Source organism: Muntiacus reevesi, chromosome 1 (assembly GCF_963930625.1).
Source record: "Muntiacus reevesi chromosome 1, mMunRee1.1, whole genome shotgun sequence".
NCBI lineage: Eukaryota > Metazoa > Chordata > Mammalia > Artiodactyla > Cervidae > Muntiacus > Muntiacus reevesi.
The window spans coordinates 191,964,084-191,986,818 of NC_089249.1; the positions used below are offsets into that span (position 1 = coordinate 191,964,084).

A 22,735-nucleotide genomic window follows, 5' to 3' on the forward strand; every position below is an offset into this window, starting at 1 on the left:
GTTGTGGGAAAATCTGGTGAGAAGGATGGAAACTGACAACCTATCAAATGTGAGTTTTCTGCACTAGCAGGAGAATCACAAAACGGAAACACTATCTTGCATGAGATGGAGACAGAGAAGAATAGAAACATTCCTTCTGTACACATATTATTCTGTCACTTTTTAAAGAACTGAACCTGATACAGCAGATATCCTCCATTGCTAATTCCCATAGGGGCTTAAGGGGTAGTCAGTTTTTTATAATACACTAACTATACTATTTAGATTATTTGAGACACTAGGTAATTTTCTAGAGAGAGACTAGGGAGGCAGCTGAATATTCTGTCTGGATCCCCAGAGACCTCAGAGCCAGGAAACTGAAAACATACATAGGTATGTCAATAACCTTGATCTCCTTTGGACAACAAGGAGATCAAACCAGTCAATCCTAAAGGGAATCAAGCATAAATATTCATTGGAAGGACTGATGCTGAAGCTGAAGCTCCAACATTTTAGCCACCTGATGTGAAGAGCTGACTCTTTGGAAAAGACTCTGATGGTCGGAAAGATTGAGGATGGGAGGAGAAGGGGGCAACAGAGGATATCCAAGTTGGTTGGATGCTATCACTGTCTCAATGGACATGAATTTGAGCAAACTCCAGGAGACAGTGAAGGACAGGGAAGCCTGGCATCCTGCAGTCCATAGTGTAGCAAAGAGTTGGACACGACTTAGCGACTGAACAAAAATAACAAATGTCAAGAAATGCATGAGAAGATAAGATGAACTTTACCAAACTTCCTGTCCCCCACCCCATACCACCACAAGATTGCAAGTGAATGTTTTTAATAGTTATCCTGTTTTAACAAATGCAGATGTGAAATATAGTGTGTGTACATATTGATTCCAAACTCCCTAACGGTCCCTTCCTCTCATTCTTCCTGCCCTAGCAACCATAAGTTTGTTCTCTAAGTGTGTGAATCTGTTTCTGTTTTGTAAATAACCATGAGGTCCTACTGTGTACCACAGGGAACTCTGCTCAATGTTATGGGAAGGGAGTTGTGGGAAGGATGGATATATGTATACATATGGCCGAGTCCCTTTGCAGTTCATCTTAAATGGTGACGACATCGTGTGTATCTGTGTGTGGCCATCCTGAGTCGTGTCCAACTCTCTTGTGACCCCATGGACTCTAGCCTGCAAGGCTCCTTTCTCCATGGAATTTTCCAGGCAAGAATACTGGAGTGGGTTGCCATTTCCTTCTCCAGGGTATCTTCCTGACCCAGAGATGGAAACCATGTCTCTTGCATCTGCTGCCTTGCAGGTGGATTCTTTACCACTGTGCCACCTGAGACAACCATTAACCGGCTCTACTCCAGTGTAAAGTAAAAAGTTGAAAAAAGGGAGATGCAGATTTCAACTCAGGAGGAAATGGTTTCAGTTATAGTAAGAGTGAATACAGCGTTAGTCAATGAGGGGCATTTGAGTGCTGGTACAAAGTACTAGGAAATGTGAGAAGAAGATGAGAGACAGGCCGGAGGCCTGGAGTAGCTTATTTCTAATCATCTGGTGTATATTCTTTCCTCGTAGCCTTCTCTGGATAACTATAGTGAAACATGTGTCCTCCTTTCCAAATCTTGCTGAGGGACGTTAGGTTACCTGAGTGGCATCACAGTGGAATGATGGTTGACATTTCTGCTGAGGGTTCCATACAGATCTGTATTCAGGAGGGGCAGAGGAAAGAGTGAGTCACGGGCTCCAAGGCAAGAAGGATCACATATGGGAGGAGGCTCAGGTGTGTTACTGCTTTTCCGGGAAAGGACTGCTGAATGGGACGGTCGCAGGCAGATCACAATCCCCGTCCTCCCTAGAGGTTCAATTTCCAAAGCTCCTCATTAGTCAAGCAATTTTATTATCACGGTGACCCCAGGACTGTGCCAGTCCTTAAAGACCCAGGATATAATTCTATAATGCTTAGTGTATTACACTAACCTATACTATATGCAATCCTATAATATACTAAGCTATAATATTATTTCTTATATATTGCAAATACTTATAAAATATATGCTATGTATTACACAAATAGCATTTTAAAATCATTCCTGTTAATGTAAAAAAACCCACAAAAATTTCAGGGTTTCATGTTTCCTGAATCTGAATCTGACCATGTATTTTTCACACAAATTTTATTCATTGCTATATATTTTCTGTGACAATACCATCTCTGATCAATTAGTATATCACAGCCATCTTTTCTCATTTATCAAAAGAGCTTCAACATGTATTAATGGTTTTCTTCATTTTCTGTCTCTGTGTGCGCCCAGTCATTTTCAGCTTTTTGTGACCCCGTGGACTGTAGGCTGCCAGGCTCCTCTGTCCATGGGATTAAGACAAGAATCCTGGAGTGGGTTGTCATTTCCTCCTCCAGGGGATCTTCCTGACCTAGAGATTGAACATGGGTCTCCTGCATTGCAGGCAGGTTTTATACCACTGCGCCACCTAGAAAGCCCATTAATCGGCTCTACTCCAGTATAAAATAAAAAGTTCAAAAAAGGGAGATGGAGATTTCAATATCTGCGACATTGAGGAAGCTCTTTCGCTGAATGGTTTGGTACAATAATTAAGACCTATACAATTGGTACAGGTCTTGTACCAATATGTCTATATACAAATATGAGTTGCTGATGATAATATAGAGTCCAGCCTAAGACCACACAAAAATGGACAGTTTATTCAGGGGTAGAAAAATGAATTTGGATCTCTGCCTCACATCAAGGCAAAGCTAAATTCCAGGAAGGGTTTGTTTCAAATGTAAAAGCCAAAACGATGAATCCCTCAGATTGAAGTAACCCTGGGATTTATAAAAAACATATGGGGGGCACAAACCATTATGGAAGGTATTGACAAATGCACTGCATTAAAATTAAACACTTGTGTTCTTACCGTGTTCCCCCAGAAAACCTTAAAAAAAATAGCCAAAAGCAAAGAACACATGTGAAAAAAATTGCAGTGCATTCAGGTGAAAAGAATAACCTGGTGATGCAAAGTCACATGAATCAATTAGAAAAAGCTAAGAACTCAGGAGAAATGCCACAAACAAAATTTTAACAGATAGGAGAGAAGTATATGAAGATAATATCAACCATTTAATAATAAGACACATGAATTAATGAAATCACTTTCATTCCCATTAGGCTGTCAGTAATCTTGGAAACATTGGTGATGAAATAGATCACTAGTACCTTCCAGTGTATGCATATTTGTTCAAAGGAAAGCTTATTGGAACTACCCAAAGGAGACTTGATATCTCTAACACCCAATATTTCCATCCCAATTACAAAACACTCTCATTAATACCAGACACATATAAGACACTATTCAAAATGATTGATCAATAACACCAGAAAACTAGTTACAAAGAAATGAAATTTCCAGCAGTCTCAGAAAGAACATATATTTTGAAAAGATGCAGCATACATGTACAAGTTCAGAGTATTGGAAATGAGTTCATTTTTGTTGCATAAATATTTATTTTATTATGTGACACATCAGAAAAGCAAGTTGATAGGTACAACATGAAAGAAAACAAAACTAACCTAATTGCTGAAGCAAGTGGTAAAAATATGTGAGACCAGTAAGTTTACAAATTAGAATACAAGCACATTATGGAACACAACAATACTAGTTAATTTTCCAAGGTGATTTGTATTTTTACTTTAGGGAGTACACACCATTATGGAAGTACTGACAAATGCACTGCATTAAAATTTGCACTTGTGTTCATACCCTGCTCCTACCAAAAAAAAAAAAAAAACTACAAAAGATATTCAAAAGCAATATCACATGTGAAAAGAAATATGCAGTGCGGACAAATCTCCACACGTCTCACAGTAGGCTTGAGCCTGGGATGCAGTTCTGTTGTTGCTCAGTCACTAAGTCGGGTCTGACTCTTTGTGAACCCATGGATGGCAGCACACACGCCAGGCTCCTCTGTCCTTCACTGTCTCCTGAAGTTTGCTCAAATTTGTGTTCATTGAGTCAGTGACGCTATCTAACCATTTCATCCTCTACCAACCCCTTTTCCATTCTCCTTCAATATTTCCCAACATCCTAACTCCAGTAAGTCTGTTCTTCCCATCAGGTGGCCAAACTATTGGAGCTTCAGCTTCAGTATCAGTCCTTCCAATGAATATTCAGGGTTGATTTCCTTTAGGATTGATTGGTTGGATCTCCTTGCAATTCAAGAGATTCTCAAGAGTCTTCTCCAACACCTGAGTTCGAAAGCATCAATTCTTTCGCATTCAGCCTTCCTTATGGTTCAATTCTCACATCTAAACAAGACTACTGGAAAACCATAGTTTTCACTATATGGACCTTTGTTGGCCCCAACCATAAGATCAGGAAAAATCAAGGCTACTATGTCCACAAATTTATTAGACCCTCTCCCTGACATATCCAAATTTTGCACATTTCTTCTTTTGATGTTCCAACAATATCAGTATAGCTCCCGCCTCTGTTAGCTTCTTTTATTTTTTCATTTATTTTTATTAGTTGGAGGCTAATTACTTTACAATATTGTAGTGGTTTTGCCATACACTGACATGAATCAGCAATGGATTTGCATGTGTTCCCCATCCCGATCCCCCCTCCCACCTCCCTCCCCATCTGATCCCTCTGTGTCTTCCCAGTGCACCAGCCCTGAGCACTTGTCTCATGCATCCAACCTGGGCTGGTGATCTGTTTCACCCTTGGTAGTATACTTGTTTCAATGCTGTTCTCTCTGAACATCCCACCCTCGCCTTCTCCCACAGAGTCCAAAAGTTGCTCTTTACATCTGTGTCTCTTTTTCTGTTTTGCATATAGGGTATCGTTACCATCTTTTTAAATTCCATATATATGCGTTAGTATATTGTATTGGTCTTTACCTTTTTGGCTTATTCACTCTGTATAATGGGCTCCAGTTTCATCCATCTCATTAGAACCCATTCAAATGAATTCTTTTTATAGGCTGAGTAATATTCCATTGTGTATATGTACCATAGCTTTCTTATCCATTCATCTGCTGATGGACATCTAGGTTATTTCAATTCCTGGAAATTATAAACAGTGCTGTGATGAACATTGGGGTGCACAGTCTCTTTCAATCTAGTTTCCTCGGTGTGTATGCCCAGTAGTGGGATTGTTGGGTCATATGGCAGTTCTATTTCCAGTTTTTAAGGAAACTCCACACTGTTCTCCATAGTGGCTGTACTAGTTGGCATTCCCACCAACAGTGTAAGAGGGTTCCCTTTTCTCCACACCCTCTCCAGCATTTATTGCTTGTAGACTTTTGGATAGCTCCATTAGCTTCTTAAGGAAAGTATGAAGGAAACCAAGATTATGGAATGGGACTCTTTATTGAAACATAACTGAGCTAAGCAAACAGCAAGTTGGATTTCAACCTCAAGTTAAAATTCACTTAGCCACTGTGTTCTCTAGTCATTTTAGAATAAGTAGGTGGGACAAGAGTCAGGCTTTCTGGTTCACCTGACATTCTGTGACTCTGGTTCATTCTAGAAATGCCAGTACAAAGCAGAAGTGACAGTCACAGAAGAGAAGGAGTCCTAACGATGAGTTTCCTCAAGGCTCCTTTCATGTCCTTGTTCCTCAGGCTGTAAATGAAGGGGTTCATCATCTGAGGAACAACAGTGTACATCATTGAAAGCACAGCAGTGTTTCTGGAAGAGTTAGTAAGAGCAGAACTAATGTACACTCCAAAACCTGTCCCATAGAATAAGGACACAACTGAGAGGTGAGACCCACAGGTGGAAAAAGCTTTATACTTTCCACTTGCTGATGGCATTCTCAAGACAGAGGACACTATCTGAATATAAGAGAAGATGATTCCACACACAGGAATACCCCCAAATATGCTAGTTGCCAAATATATCAGGATGTTATTGATGAGGGTATTGGAACATGCAAGCTTGATGACCTGAACAACTTCACAGAAGAAGAGGGGGACTTCCAGGTCTGTGCAAAAGGTCAGCTGCAACACCATCAGACTGTGGATCAAGGCATCCACGATGCTAATAAACAAGCAGAATAGAATCAGCCGGCCACAGAGGGAGGGGTTCATGGTGACCATGTACCTCAGTGGGTGACGAATGGCCACATAGCGGTCATAGGCCATTACTGCAAGAAGACTATTTTCCAAACCAACAAAGACGAGGATGAAGCAGAGCTGGGTGAGGTAGCCTGTATAAGTGATGCTCTGACTCTGTGTTTGGATGTTCAGTAGCATCTTTGGGATCGTGGTTGTGCTTAAACAAATGTCAGTAAAGGACAAGTTGTAGAGAAAGAAGTACATGGGGGTGTGGAGGTGGGAGTCAGAGATGACAGCCAGGATGATGAGCAGGTTTCCCAGAATGGTGACTAGGTATATGAACAGGAACAGAATGAAGTGGAGTGGCTGCAGTTCCAGATCTTCTGTCACTTCCATAAGAAGGAATTCTAAAATTCCGGTTTTGTTTCTGGGTCCCATGTTGTGGGAAAATCTGGTGAGAAGGATGGAAACTGACAACCTATCAAATGTGAGTTTTCTGCACTAGCAGGAGAATCACAAAAGGCAAACACTCTCTTGGGATGAGATGGAGACAGAGAAGAATAAGAAACATTACTTCTGTACACATGCTATTCTGTTAATTTTTAAAAAACTGAACCTGATACAGCAGATATCCTCCATTGTTAATTCCCATAGGGGCTAAGTGGTAGTCACTTTTTATAATACACTAACTATACTATTTAGATTATTTGAGACACTAGGTAATTTTCTAGAGAGAGACTAGGGAGGCAGCTGAATATTCTGTCTGGATCCCCAGAAACATCAGAGCCAGGAAACTGAAATAATACATAGGTATGTCAATAACCTTGATCTCCTTTGGACAGCAAGGAGATCAAACCAGTCAATCCTAAAGGGAATCAACCATGAATATTCATTGGAAGGACTGATGCTGAAGCTGAAGCTCCAACATTTTAGCCACCTGATGTGAAGAGCTGACTCTTTGGAAAAGACTCTGATGCTGGGAAAGATTGAGGACAGGAGGAGAAGGGGACAACAGAGGATAAGTTGGTTGGATACTATCACTGACTCAATGGACATGAATTTGAGTAAACTCCAGGAGACAGTGAAGGACAAGGAAGCCTGGCATCCCGCAGTCCATAGTGTAGCAAAGAGTTGGACACGACTTAGTGACTGAACAACAATAACGAATATCAGGAAATGAATGAGAAGATAAGATGAAGTTTACCAAAATTCCTGTCCCCCACCCCATACCACCACAAGATTGCAAGTGAATGTTGGAAAAATTTTAATAGTTATCCTGCTTGAAGAATTGCAGATGTGAAATATAGTGTGTGTACATATTGATTCCAAACTCCCTAACCGTCCCTTCCTCTTATTCTTCCTGCCCTAGCAACCATAAGTTTGTTCTCTAAGTGTGTGAATCTGTTTCTGTTTTGTAAATAACCATGAGGTCCTACTGTGTACCACAGGGAACTCTGCTCAATGTTATGGGAAGGGAGTTGTGGGAAGGATGGATATATGTATACATATGGCTGAGTCCCTTTGCGGTCCACCTTAAATGGTGACAACATCGTGTGTATGTGTGTGTGGCCATCCTGAGTCGTGTCCAACTCTCTTGTGACCCCATGGACTCTAGCCTGCAAGGCTCCTTTCTCCATGGAATTTTCCAGGCAAGAGTACTGGAGTGGGTTGCCATTTCCTTCTCCAGGGGATCTTCCCGACCCAGAGATGGAAACCATGTCTCTTGCATCTGCTGCCTTGCAGGTGGATTCTTTGCCACTGTGCCACCTGGGACGCCCATTAACCGGCTCTACTCCAGTGTAAAGTAAAAAGTTGAAAAAAGGGAGATGCAGATTTCAACTCAGGAGGAAATGGTTTCAGTTATAGTAAGAGTGAATACAGCGTTAGTCAATGAGGGGCATTTGAGTGCTGGTGCAAAGTACAAGGAAACGTGAGAAGAAGATGAGAGACAGGCAGCAGGCCTGGAGTAGTTTATTTCTAATCATCTGGTGTATATTCTTTCCTCGTAGCTTCCTCTGGATAAGTATAGCGAGACACCTGTCCTCCTTTCCAAATCTTACTGAGGGACATTAGGTTACCTGAGTGGCATCACAGTGGAATGATGGTTGACATTTCTGCTGAGGGTTCCATACAGATCTGTATTCAGGAGGGGCAGAGGAACGAGTGAGTCACAGGTTCTAAGGCAAGAAGGGTCTTCTGTGAAAGGAGGCTCAGGTGTGTTACTGCCTTTCAGGGAAAGGACTGTTGAATGGGACGGTCCCAGGCAGATCACAATCTCCGTCCTCCCTAGAGGTTCAATTTCCAAAGCTCCTCATTAGTCAAGCAATTTTATTATCACTGTGATCCCAGGACTGTGCCAATCCTTAAAGGCCCAGGATGTAATTCTATAATGCTTAGTGTATTATACTAATCTATACTATATATAATCCTATAATATAGTAAGCTATAATATTATGTCTTATATATTGCAAATACTTATAAAATATATGCTATGTATTACACAAATAGCATTTTAAAATCATTCCTGTTAATGTAAAAAAACCCACAAAAATTTCAGGGTTTCATGTTTCCTGAATCTTAATCTGACCATGTATTTTTCACACAAAATTTATTCATTGCTATATATTCTCTATGACAATACCATCTCGGATCAATTAGTATATCATAGCCATCTCTTCTCATTTATCAGAAGAGCTTCAATATGTATTAATGATTTTCTTCACTTTCTGTCTCTGTGTGTGCCCAGTCATGTTAAACTCTTTGTGACCCCTTGGACTGTGCCTGCCAGGCTCCTCTCTCCGTGGGATTAAGACAAGAATCCTGGGGTGCATTGTCATTTCCTCCTCCAGGGGATCTTCCTGACCCAGAGATTGAACATGGGTCTCCTGCATTGTAGGCAGGTTCTTTACCACTGCGCCACCTGGAAAGCCCATTAATCGGCTCTACTCCAGTATAAAATAAAAAGTTCAAAAAAGGGAGATGGAGATTTCAATATCTGAGACATTGAGGAAGCTCTTTAGCTGAATGGTTTGTTACAATAATTAAGACCTATACAATTGGTACAGGAGTTAATATGACTTGCTGATCATAATGTAGAGCCCAGCATAAGACCACAGAGAAATAGACAGTTTATTCAGAGATAGAAAAATGAATTTAGATCTCTGCCTCACATCAAGGCAAAGCTAAATTCCAGAAAGGGTTTGTTTCAAATGTAAAAGCAAAACAGTGAATCCCTCAAATTGAAATAAACCTGGGATTTATAAAAAACATCTGGGGGGTACAAACCATTACGGAAGGTATTGACAAATGCACTGCGTTACAATTAAACACTTGTGTTCATACCCTGTCATCCCCCAAACCCCCAAAAAAGATATCCAAAAGAAAAAAACACATGTGAAAGAAATGCAGTGCATTCCGGTGAAAATAATAACCTGGTGATACAAAGACCCATGAATCAATTAGAAAGAGCCAAGGAACTTAGAAGAAATGCCACAAACAAAAATTTAACAGATAGAAAAGAAGTACATGAAGATAAAAAAAAAAGAAGTACATGAAGATACTATCAACCATTTAATAAAAGGACACACATGAATTAATGAAATCACTTTCAAACCCATTTGACTGTCAGTATTCTTGGAAACATTGGTGATGAAATAGATCACTAGTACCTTCCAGTGTATGCATATTTGTTCAAAGGAAAACTTATTGGAACTACCCAAAGGAGACTTGATATCTCTAATACCCAATATTTCCATCCCAATTTCAAAACACTCTCATTAATACCAGACACATATAAGACACTATTCAAAATGATTTATCTATACCACCAGAAAACTAGTTACAAAGAAATGAAATTTCCAGCAGTTTCAGAAAGAACATATATTTTGAAAAGATACAGCATACAAGTCCAGAGTATTGGAAATGAGTTCATTTTTGTTGCATAAATAATATTTATTTTATTATGTGACACATCAGAAAAGCAAGTTGATAAGTACAACATGAAAGAAAACAAAACTAACCTAATTGCTGAAGCAAGTGGTAAAATATGTGAGAACAGTAAGTTTACAAATTAGAATACAAGCACATTATGGAACACAACAATATTTGTTAATTTTCCAAGGTGATTTGTATTTTTACTTTAGGGAGTACAAACCATTATGGAAGTACTGACAAATGCACTGCATTAAAATTAAGTACTTGTGTTCATACCCTGCTCCCATCAAAAAAAAAAAAAACTACAAAAGATATTCAAAAGCAATATCACATGTAACAAGAAATATGCAGTGCACACAAATCTCCACATGTCTCACAGTAGGCTTGAGCCTGGGATGCAGTTCTGTTGTTGCTCAGTCACTAAGTCAGGTCTGACTCTTTGTGATCCCATGGATGGCAGCACACACGCCAGGCTCCTCTGTCCTTCACTGTCTCCTGAAGTTTGCTCAAATTTGTGTTCATTGAGTCAATGATGCCATCTAATCATTTCATCCTCTACCGACCCCTTCTCCATTCTCCTTCAATATTTCCCAACATCCTAACTCCAGTAAGTCAGTTCTTCCCATCAGGTGGCCAAAGTACTGGAGCTTCAGCTTCGGTGTCAGTCCTTCCAATGAATATTCAGGGTTGATTTCCTTTAGGATTGATTGGTTGGATCTCCGTGCAATTCAAGAGATTCTCAAGAGTCTTCTCCAACACCAGAGTTCGAAAGCATCAATTCTTTGGCATTCAGCCTTCCTTATGGTCCAATTCTCACATCTATATGTGACTACTGGAAAACCATAGTTTCCACTATATGGACCTCTGTTGGCCCCAACCATAAGATCAGTCAAAATTAAGGCTCTTAAGTTCACAAATTTATTAGCCCTCTCCCTGACATATCCAAATTTTCCACATTTCTTCTCCTGATGTTCCAACAATATCAGTATATCTCCTGCCTCCATTAGCTTCTTAAGGGATGCATGGAGGAAGCCGAGATTATGGAATGGGACTCTTTATTGAAACATCACTGAGCCAAGCAAACAGCAAGTTGGATTTCAACCTCAAGTTAAAATTCACTTAGCCACTATATTCTCTAGTCATTTTAGAATAAGTTGGTGGGACAAGAGTCAGGCTTTCTGGTTCACCTGACATTCTGAGACTCTGGTTCATTCTAGAAATGCCAGTAGAAAGCAGAAGAGACAATCACAGAAGAGAAGCAGTCCTAACAATGAGTTTCCTCAAGGCTCCTTTCATGTCCTTGTTCCTCAGGCTGTAAATGAAGGGGTTCATCATCTGAGGAACAACAGTGTACATCATTGAAAGCACTGCAGTGTTTCTGGAAGAGTTAGTAAGAGCAGAACTAATGTACACCCCAAAACCTGTCCCATAGAATAAGGACACAAATGAGAGGTGAGACCCACAGGTGGAAAAAGCTTTATACTTTCCACTTGCTGATGGCATTCTCAAGACAGAGGACACTATCTGAATATAAGAGAAAATGATTCCACACACAGGAATACCCCCAAATATGCTAGTTGCCAAATATATCAGGATGTTATTGATGAGGGTGTCAGAACATGCAAGCTTGATGACCTGAACAACTTCACAGAAGAAGAGGGGGATTTCCAGGTCTGTGCAAAAGGACAGCTGTAACAGCATCAGAGTGTGGAGCAGGGCGTCCATAATAATAATAAGCAGAGGGAGTAGTATCACTAGCCCACAGAGGTGGGGGTTCATGATGACAGTATACCTCAGTGGGTGACAAATGGCCACATAACGATCATAGGCCATTACTGCAAGGAGAGAACTTTCCAAACTAGCAAACACCAGGACAAAGCAGATCTGCGTGAGGCAGCCTGTATAAGTGATGCTCTGACTCTGTGTTTGGATGTTCACTAGCATCTTTGGGATTGTGGTAGTGCTTAAACAGATGTCGTTAACAGACAGGTTGGAGAGAAAGAAGTACATGGGCGTGTGGAGGTGGGAGTCAGAGCTGACAGCTAGGATGATGAGCAGATTTCCCAGGACTGTGACCAGGTACATGGACAGGAAGAGGCTGAAAAGGAAGGACCGCAGCTCTGGATCCTCTGTCACTTCCATGAGAAGAAAATCTGAAGCACATGTTTTATTCCTCTGTTCCATACTGTTGATAAATCTGATGGGAAAGGTGGAATGACAAGACAATCAAACGTGTGTTTCCTAGACTAGAAGGAAGAGTGTCATCAGAATAAAAAACCATCTAAAGAATAAGGGAAGCAGATTGAAAGAGGGCAATTAAAAAGATGTGCCTGGGATTTCTCTGGCAGTCTAGTGGTTGAGACTCTGCCCTTCCAATGCAGGGGCCGTGGGTTCCATCCCTGTTAAGGGAACTAAGATTCCCATGCTGTTAGGTGTGGGGAAAAAAAATGCATCTTGTGTATGTGAATTATTCTGTTTCTTTAAAAACTTTTTTTTCAGTTAAAAAAACCTTAAGCTGATATAGCAGCATCAACAAATGTTAATTCTGGAAAGGGTTAACACGTGTCATTAAAAAATTACACTGTGTACATTGTTTTAGCTATTTAAAACCTGGTCATTTTATAAAGAGAAACAGGGAGAGGCTGCTTGAACATTTTATCTGGATCCCCTGAGACCTCAGAGGCAGGCAATTGAGGTAATACAGGGATATGTCATGGACCAGCAATAGGATGATAGGTGAACTTTACCAATTTTCTTAACACAAGATTGCAAGTGAATGTTAGAGAATTATAACAGTCAACCTGTTTTAAAAGAGACAGATTTCTACTCAGAAAGAGATGCTCCGGGTCATAGTAGAGTGAGTACAATATGAGTAAATGAGAGATGCTTTAGCGTTGGTGTCAAGTACAAAGAAACATGTGAAGAAGATGGTCGACAGGCAGGAGGACCGTGGGGGGCTTAGTTCCAAACCATCTGATGCAGGGACTCTCCTCACAGCTTCCCTTGGATGAGCCTATTGCTTAATACCTGCCTTCACGTCCAAACGTTCACTGAGAGACGTTAGGTTAGCTGGCTGGCATCACAGTGGGATGATGCTTGATGTCTTCTTTGACTTGCCACATAGGAGATGTGTCCTTGGGAATGGCAGAAGGATTGAGTGAGACCAGAGCTCCTAAAGAGCAAGAAGGACCATGGATGGGAGATGGCTTACGTGTGCTGTAACTTTTCACGGAAAGGATTGTTGAATGAGGTGGTCACAGGCAGAATACTGTCTCTGTACCCCTAGAGGTTCAATTTCCAAAGCTCCTCATTAGCCAAACAATTTGCTTGTCACTGTGATCCCAGGGCAGTGCAAATCTGTAAAGACCAAGACGAGAAAGGAGGAGTCAGAGTAGCTTCTGATCCTGTGAGACCAGATGTACACCTTGTAGTTTTTTTCCATCTGGGTCTGCTCACCTCTTTTTCTAATTCTTTAAATATGGGCATATATCTTTCTCTAATTGGATTCCAGTCTTCATTTTTGCAATATGAGCAAAGGGATCTCTACCTAATTAGTTACATCACAAAGTCTGATACCAAGTTTATATGTGAAAATATAGTTATATGTGTGCATATGATTAGTATATCTTTAAATGTTATTATAAAGTTGGAAACTCTCAGGAGTTTTTCTCTTTAACAGTCACTAATGTCTCTTCAAACTTAATCTTCACTGTGTATATTTCTGTAGCAGATAATAACTTATTTCCTGACAATTGTCTCTGGTCAATACATGAAAGTCTGTTACTCATTTTTTTTTAACTTTCACAACCATCTTTTCTAATCTTTTCACAATAGTTTCACTGTACATTTTGGTGTATTTTAGGGGAGTGTGGATTGAAATTATATAAAGAACTCATATGAATTAAAAAGAAAAAGAAGGACTTGCCTGGTGGTCCAGGGGCTAAGACTCCGAGCTCCCAATGCAGGGGGCCTGTGTTCTATCCCAGGTCAGGGAACTGGATCCCACATGCTGCAACTAAAGATCCCAAATGCCATGACTAAGAACAAGTGCAGCAAATAAATAAATAAAATTTTAAAAAATAATAAAAAACAAAAAGATAACTCATTTGAGATACCACCAACATATATTTAAAAGAAAGAGAAATTAATATGTAGAAAACAACCTCAACCAAATAATAAAAAGACATATGTCAATTAATAAAATGATTTTTACATTAGGTTTACTTGAAAGTGTATCAGTTATGATACAGATCACCAAGACTTTCATCAGAAAGTGTGTATACTTGTTTCAGACACTTTGAAGAACTCTTTGGTACAATCCAAAGGAACATCCATACCCACTTACACTCAGTAATTTCATTGCAAGCATTTATGCACGCAAGCATAAAACTTGTCTCATTTCCACCAACAAATATATACAAGAATACTCAGGTTTATTTTTAACAGCGAAAAAAAATTACAAACAAAACTTTCATCAGTATTGGGCAGGATGCTTACTTTGAAAAGTCACCACACATGATGTGAAAATACAAAGGATTAGAAATAAATTTGTTACTGATATGCCCAACAACTTGATTAAATATCAAAGTGCCATAATGAGAGAAGCAATCAAGATTAAAAAACTCATACATTATATCAAACTTTAGATAAGTTTGAAAAGAAGTCAATTTATAAATTGGGCAGGAGCATGTATTGGGGAGATAATACAATGACATTTAATTCTATTGCCAGTTTCATAGGACAAATATGAGAAAATATTGGCAATTTCATAGGATTCAACCCCAAAGAAGAATTTCAAAGAAAGTTAGTACAGGTAGTATTCGTATTGGAAGAGGAGAGGGTATTGTGACTGTGAAACACTTCAGGTGGATTCTGTGGTAATGACATTGCTCTAGCTTTAATCCTTACCTATAGGTTCATATCATGTTCTTATCTATTCTTTTAAAACTACAGATATATCTTATGCACTACTTAACATATACTATATTTAAGAAGTTGGGGAAAAGCCTGCTATCTTCATAATTCTAGACACATTATTCCATGTTGTTTAATATTGAAGTCAAGCATCTCAGATTTTAGAGGTCATCAGAATCTCATAATGCTTAATTTTTTTCCCATTTATTTTTATTAGTTGGAGGCTAATTACTTTACAATATTGTAGTGGTTTATTAAAGATGTTCATTCAATGTAAAAGTTTTAAAAATTCTTTCAATTTAAAAAGTTATTTATTTTATTTGGATGCTAATTACTTTACAATATTGTAGTGGTTTTTGCCATACATTGACATGAACCAGCCATGGGTGTACATGTGTTCCCCATCCTGAAACCCCTCCCACCTCCCTCCCTATCTCATCCCTCTGGGTCATCCCAGTGCACCAGCCCTGAGCACCCTGTCTCATGCATTGAACCTGGACTGGAGATCTATTTCATGTATGATAATACATGTTTCAATGCTATTCTCTCAATTCATCCCACCCTCACCTTCTCCCACAGAGTTCAAAAGTCTGTTCTTTGCATGTCTCTTCTGCTGTCTCACATATAGGGTCATTGTTACCATCTTTCTAAATTACATATATATGTATTAATATACGTCCTGGTGTTTTTCTTTCTGACTTACTTCACTCTGTATAATAGGCTCCAGTTTCATCCACCTCATTAGAACTGATTCAAATGAATTCTTTTTAATGGCTGAGTAATATTCCATAGTGTATATGTACCACAGCTTTCTTATCCATTCGTCTGCTGATGGGCATCTAGGTTGCTTCCATGTCCTGGCTATTATAAACAGTGCTGCGATGAACATTGGGGTGCATGTGTCTCTTTCAGTTCTGGTTTCCTCGGTGTGTATGCCCAGCCGTGAGATTGCTGGGTCGTGTGACAGTTCTATTTCCAGTTTTTTAAGGAATCTCCACACTGTTCTCCATAGTGGCTGTACTAGTTTGCATTCCCACCAACAGTGTAAGAGGGTTCCCTTTTCTCCACACCCTCTCCAGCATTTATTGCTTGTAGACTTTTGGATAGCAGCCATCCTGACTGGCATGTAATGGTACCTCATTGTGGTTTTGATTTGCAATTCTCTGATAATGAGTGATGCTTAGCATCTTTTCATGTGTTTGTTAGCCATCTGTATGTCTTCTTTGGAGAAATGTCTGTTTAGTTCTTTGGCCCATTTTTTGACTGTGTCATTTATTTTTCTGGAATTGAGCTTCAGGAGTTGCTTGTATATTTTTGAGATTAATTCTTTGTCAGTTGCTTCATTTGCTATTGCTTTCTCCCATTCTGAAGGCTGTCTTTTCATCTTGCTTATAGTTTCCTTCGTTGTGCAAAAGCTTTTAAGTTTAATTAGGTCCCATTTGTTTATTTTTGCTTTTATTTCCATCACTCTGAGAGGTGGGTCATAGAGGATCCTGCTGTGAAAATTCTTTCAATTTTTTAATAAAAATGGGTCATACTTTTTGAAAAATATCAAATAGAGTTATGGGTGTAAAAATGAATGTAGGTCCTCCACAAGTCTCCACCAGAGGCTCAAAGTCACTAGTTCTTGCTGGAGGTCAGAGAAATCTTAGTACAAAGGTCTCAGATGATCTGTTTCTTTTTATATTAAAAGATGGTAAACAGTCTGCCTGTAATGGGGAGACCCAGGTTCGATCCTTGGGTGGGGAAGATCCTCAGGAGACAGAAATGGCAACCCACTCCAGTATTCTTGCCTGGAAATCCCATGCACAGAGGAGCCTGGCAGGCTACAGCCCATGGGGTGGCAAAGAGTAGGACATGACTGAGCTACTAACATTTTCACACTTTCATTCATTTATTTTTGGCTGTGCTGGGTCTTTGTTGTTGCCCGTGGACTTTCTCTAGTTGCAGTGAGTGGGGGCTACCCTCTAGCTGTGGTACACTGGCTTCTTATTGCAGCAGCTTCTGTTGTCATGGAGCATGGGTTCTAGGGCATGGGCTCAGTAAGCGTGGAGCAGCGGCTTAGTTATCTCTTGGCATATGGGGTTTTCCTGGGATTGAACCCATGTACCCTGCACTGGCAGGTGGATCCTTAAGCGTTGGACCACCGGGGAAGTCCCAGGTGAGCTGTTTGTGCATCTGTTCTGTGGGGCAAGCTCTGCTTGCATGTCAGTCAGGGAGCTGTTTCCCAGGTGTGGTGCTGAAAGTAAAACAACACCTCAGCCACCAATGAGGACCAGAACAGAAGGTTCCACAGTCACTCCTTCAATTATCCTTTGAGACCTCCATTGTTTCACCTGCATACCCACATAGAGATAATTCTAACTTATGGCCCTGCTTTTCTTATGCTCATAGGAAAAGTGATGTCCTTGTCCTTATCAAATTCCCCCTTTTTCCCTCTATCGTCTTTAATTCAGCATCTCCATTTCGAAAGAATATAGTTCTCCATAGAATAAATTTCCTCATAAAGACACATTAAAGCGCTTTGCGCTGGACTTCCCTGGTGATACAGTGGATAAGAATCCTCCTGTTGGGCTCCGTATCAACCTAGAAGGGTGGGATGGGGAGGCAGATGGGAGGGAGGGGCATATGTATACCTATGGCAGATTCATGTTGAGGTTTGACAGAAAACAACAAAAGTCTGTAAAGCAATTGTCCTCCAATTAAAAATTAATTAATTAAAAAAAGAGTCCTCTTGCCAATGCAGAGGACATGGTTTTGATCTCTAGTCCAGGAAGATTCCACGTGTCATAGAGCTACTGAGCGCTTGTACCACACCTAATGAGCCTGTGCTCTAGGGCCAGAGAGCCGAAACTACTCATGAGCTGCAACTCCTGAAGCCTAGGGCCTGTGCTCCTCAGCAAGAGAAACCACCACAATGAGAAGCCCTAGCACCACAATGAGTGCAGCCCACAGGCTGCAACTAGAGCAAGGCTGTGCAAAGCAAAGAAGACCCTGTGTCATCAAAAATAAACAAATATAATGGAAACAGAAAAAAAAAAAAGTTTTGCACTAAGATCCTCAAGACTGCACCCAGTCCTCTGTGACATCAATGATACAATTCATTTTAATGTTTTTTTTTTCAGACTCCACCAGGGATGTGTAACAAGTACAGCAATATAAGACGACCGAGGAGAGAATTAATAGGCCAATGAGAAAGCTCAAAGCAAATAAGATGCTAGAAGATTATCAACAGATGGCTAACAAACACATGAAAAGATGCTCAACAGCACTCATTATCAGAGAAATACAAATCAAAACCACAATGAGGTACCATTGCATGCCAGTCAGAATGGCTGCTATCCAAAAATCTATAAGCAATAAATGCTGGAGAGGATGTGGAGAAAAGGGAACCCTCTTACACTGTTTGTGGGAATGCAAACTAGTACAGCCACTATGGAGAACAGTGTGGAGATTCCTTAAAAAACTGGAAATAGAACTGCCATATGACCCAACAATCCCACTCCTGGGCATACACACTGAGGAAACCAGATCTGAAAGAGACACATGTACCCCAATGTTCATCGAAGCACTGTTTATAATTGTCAGGACATGGAAGCAACCTAGATGCCCATCAGCAGACGAATGGATAAGAGAGTTGTAGTACATATACACTATGGAATGTTACTCAGCCATTAAAAAGAATTCATTTGAATCAGTTCTAATGAGATGGATGAAACTGGAGCCCATTATACAGAGTGAAGTAAGCCAGAAAGATAAAGACCAATACAGTATACTAATGCATATATATGGAATTTAAAAAGATGGTAATGATAACCCTATATGCAAAACAGAAAAAGAGACACAGATGTCCAGAACAGACTTTTAGACTCTGTGGGAGAAGGCGAGGGTGGGATGTTCTGAGAGAATAGTATTGAAACAAGTATACTATCAAGGGTGAAACAGATCACCAGCCCAGGTTGGATGCATGACACAAGTGCTCAGGGCTGGTGCACTGGGAAGACCCAGAGGGATGGGATGGAGAGGGAGGTGGGAGGGGGGATCGGGATGGGGAACACATGTACATCCATGGCTGATTCGTGTCAATGCATGACAAAAACCACTACAATATTGTAAAGTAATTAGCCTCCAACTAATAAAAATAAATGGAAAAAAAGAGAAGATTATCAGTAATTACCCTGAATACCTGAACACAAATTATTTCATTGCATTATGCAGACTAGAAAAAGCAGTTGATAAACATAACATGAACGAAAACTAATCTTGTTGCTGAGGCAAGTGGTAAAAATATGTGAGAACACTAAGTTTACAAAACTGATAAATACAGGCAAGTATGGAACATAGTAATACTAGTTAATTTTATTGTGTACTTACTAGGCACAAGACATTGCCCTAAGTAGTGTTTATAAGGGTGAACTTCCTAGCAGGAGTCATACTCCATATAGTCAAGCTAAGGTTCTCATAGTAATCAAAACCCAAAGTTAAAATGAACCTTTAATTATGTTATATTGTTATTTTCAAAGAATTTGGTGGTGGAAGAAGCAGGCAAACATTCTGGCTTGCCCAGTTTTTCTATCACTTTGACTCATTCCAGAAACCCCAGTGCAAAGCAAATGAGACATCCCAGAAGAAAAGGTGTCCTAGATACTGACAAGTTTCCTCAAGGCACTTTTCACATCCCTGTTTCTCAGGCTATAGATGAAGGGGTTCATCATTTGAGGGACCACAGTGTACATCATTGAAAGCACTGCAGTATTTCTGGGAGAATTAGTAAAAGCAGAGCTAATGTACACACCAAAAGCTGTCCCATAAAATAAGGACACAATTGAGAGATGAGACACACAGGTGGAAAAAGCTTTATACTTTCCGCTTACTGATGGCATTCTCAACACAGAGGACACTATCTGAATATAAGAGAAAATGATTCCACACACAGGAATACCACCTAATATGCTAGATGCAAAATATATCAGGATATTGTTGATGAGGGTATCAGAGCATGCAAGCTTGATGACCTGAACAACTTCACAGAAGAAGAGGGGGATTTCAAGATCTGTACAGAAGGACAGCTGCAAGAGCATCAGACTGTGGAGCAGGGCATCCATGATGCTAGTAAACAGAGAAAGAAGAATCAACAAGCAACAGAGACGAGAGTTCATGATGACAGTGTACCTCAGTGGGTGACAAATGGCCACATAGCGATCGTAGGCCATTGCTGAAAGAATACAACTATCTAGACTTGCAAACACCAGGACAAAGCAGACCTGTGTAAGGCAGCCTGCATACGTGATGCTCTGATTCCGTGTGTGGATGTTCATCAGCATCTTTGGGATCGTGGTGGTGCTCAAACAGATGTCAGCAAAGGATAGGTTGGAGAGGAAGAAGTACATGGCAGTGTGGAGATGGGGGTCCAAGTTGATGGCCAGAATGATGAGCAGGTTTCCCACCACGGTGACCAGGTACATGGACAGGAACAGGCTGAAGACAAGGGTCTGCAGTTTTGGATCCTCTGTCACTTCCATGAGAAGAAATCCTGAAACACCTGTTTTGTTTCTGAGCTCCATGTTATTGATAAATCTGATGAAAAAGATGAAATAGAAAATGAAATATATCATCCCTAGACAAGCAGCAGGGGTATCACAAGAGGAAGAAACCACCCTGGGAAGGGAAGGGGACTAATGGAGCGTGGTAAAAAAGGAAAGTCTTCTGATGCATAATTTTCTGTTACTGTAAAAAGAACCTAAAGCTGATATAACAGTTGATAATCAAAATTAAACCTGGAAATGGTTAAGAGGTGACCATTTTTTAAAACTTGTACTAGTCTATCTACGGGATTTCCCTGGTGGCTTACCAGTAAAGAACCCACCTGCAATGCTAGGAGATACAAGTTCGATCCCTGCTTTGGGAAGATCCCCTGGAGAAGGAAATGGCAACCCACTCCAGTATTCTTGCCTGGGAGATCGCATGGACAGAAGAGCCTGGCGGGCTGTAGTCCATGGGGTTGCAAAAGAGTTGGACACAATTTATCAACTGAACAACAACATTCTATTGATATCTATGCTGCTCTGATTATTTAAAACATTTGGTCATTTTATAAGAAGAAACAGATTAGGGAGGCAGTTGAAGATTCTGTCTGAATCCCCAGTGACCTCAGACTCAAACAATGGAGATAATTCCTAGGTGTGTCAAGGACCAGGAATGGGATGATAAGGTGAAATCTATCAATTTTTTTTGCATACCTGCCATGTTCAAGAAACACAAAAAAATGTCAGACAATTCTTCAAAATCACCATGATTTAGAATGGGTAACTTTCTACTCAGGAAGAAATGGTCCTTGTCATAGCAGAGTCAGTAAAATATTAATAAATCAAAGGTTTTTTGAGTACTGGTGCAAAGTACAAGGAAATATTGAAGAAGATGATGGACAGCTAGACAGAAGACCCATGGATGACTTAGTTGTGATCATCTAATATATGTACGCTCTTCACAGCTTCCCCTGGATGAACCCACTGCAAAATACTTGCTATAATTTCCAAACATTGACAGAGGGAGGTTAGGTTACCTGCCTAAGATCACAGTGGAATGATGCTTCACGTGTCTGGTACAGAAGAGCTGTCCTTAGAAAGAAGAGATGGTCTGAGTGAGTCAACCGCTCATGGACAGGAGGGATCTGTTATGAGGAGTCTCAGGTGTGCTGTTTCTTCTCTGAGAATGAACTGTTGATTGAGATGGTCACAGGCAGATTGCAGTCTGGAACTCTGGAGATTCAATTTCCAAAGCTCCTCATTAACCAGTCAATTTATTGTCATTGTGATCCCAGGACAGTGCAAACCTGTAGGTCAAGACTCTACACTGGGACTTCCCTGGTGGTGCAGTGCATAATCTGTCTGCCAATACAGGGGACTTGGGTTCGATCTCTGATCTGGGGCAGTCCCACATGGTGCTGGGCAACTAAGTCCATGCACAACTACTGAACCTGTGCTCTAGAGCCCATGAGTCATAATTACTGAAACCCATGCGCCGAGAGACTGTGTCTGCAACAAGAGAAGCCCCCGCAATGAGAAGTCTGTGCACTGCAATGAAGAGCTCCTGCTTGCCACAACAAGAGAAAGATCATGGGCAGCAATGAGTATACAGTGAAGTCATAAACAAACAAACAAATAAATAAAAAGACTGCACTGGAGAAATTCAGGATGTTTTTCCAGCTCCATGAGGCCAAGTACACACTATCCACTTTTCGACATCTGTACCTGCTCATGTCCATTCTTTAATTTTTCATAGACTCATAAGCAGTTAAAAAGTCATGGTAAAACAATAGTGGGCAAGTATAATCTGAGTACATTTATTTAGATTTATCCATTATCTAATAGGTGGAGGTGGTAATCCACATTAATATTGATTAAAATATTTTTCATCTTTAAGGAATTCAATATTTTCATCTATCTATGGATTTATTCCCTCTATTGTTCACTGCTACAGTATGGCCTATGCTAACCTACAATTTTCTTGATATATTAAAACAAACATATACACTATGGAGTATTACTCAGTCATTAAAAAGAAGTCATTTGAATCAGTTCTAATGAGATGGATGAAACTGGAACCCATTATACAGAGTGAAGTAAGCCAGAAAGATAAAGACCAATACAGTATACTAACACATATATATGGAATTTAAAAAGATGGTAACGATAACCCTATATGCAAAACAGAAAAAGAGACACAGATGTACAGAACAGACTTTTAGACTCTGTGGGAGAAGACGAGGGTTGGATGTTCTGAGAGAATAGCACTGAAACAAGTATACTACCAAGGTTGAAACC

At 40.2% G+C, this 22,735-nt stretch overlaps 3 protein-coding genes across 3 annotated transcripts; all 3 read right to left on the reverse strand.

Moving 5' to 3' along the window:
• Positions 1-5,564: 5,564 nt before the first annotated feature.
• Positions 5,565-6,503, reverse strand: LOC136166165 (olfactory receptor 7G1-like). Its single transcript, XM_065932202.1, has one exon. The coding sequence runs from the start codon at positions 6,501-6,503 to the stop codon at positions 5,565-5,567; it is 939 nt and encodes a 312-aa protein (XP_065788274.1).
• A 4,740-nt stretch (positions 6,504-11,243) lies between these two features.
• Positions 11,244-12,182, reverse strand: LOC136166175 (olfactory receptor 7G1-like). Its single transcript, XM_065932212.1, has one exon. The coding sequence runs from the start codon at positions 12,180-12,182 to the stop codon at positions 11,244-11,246; it is 939 nt and encodes a 312-aa protein (XP_065788284.1).
• Positions 12,183-19,552: 7,370 nt separating this feature from the next.
• LOC136166186 (olfactory receptor 7G1-like) lies at positions 19,553-20,476 on the reverse strand. Its single transcript, XM_065932221.1, has one exon. The coding sequence runs from the start codon at positions 20,474-20,476 to the stop codon at positions 19,553-19,555; it is 924 nt and encodes a 307-aa protein (XP_065788293.1).
• Positions 20,477-22,735: the final 2,259 nt, after the last annotated feature.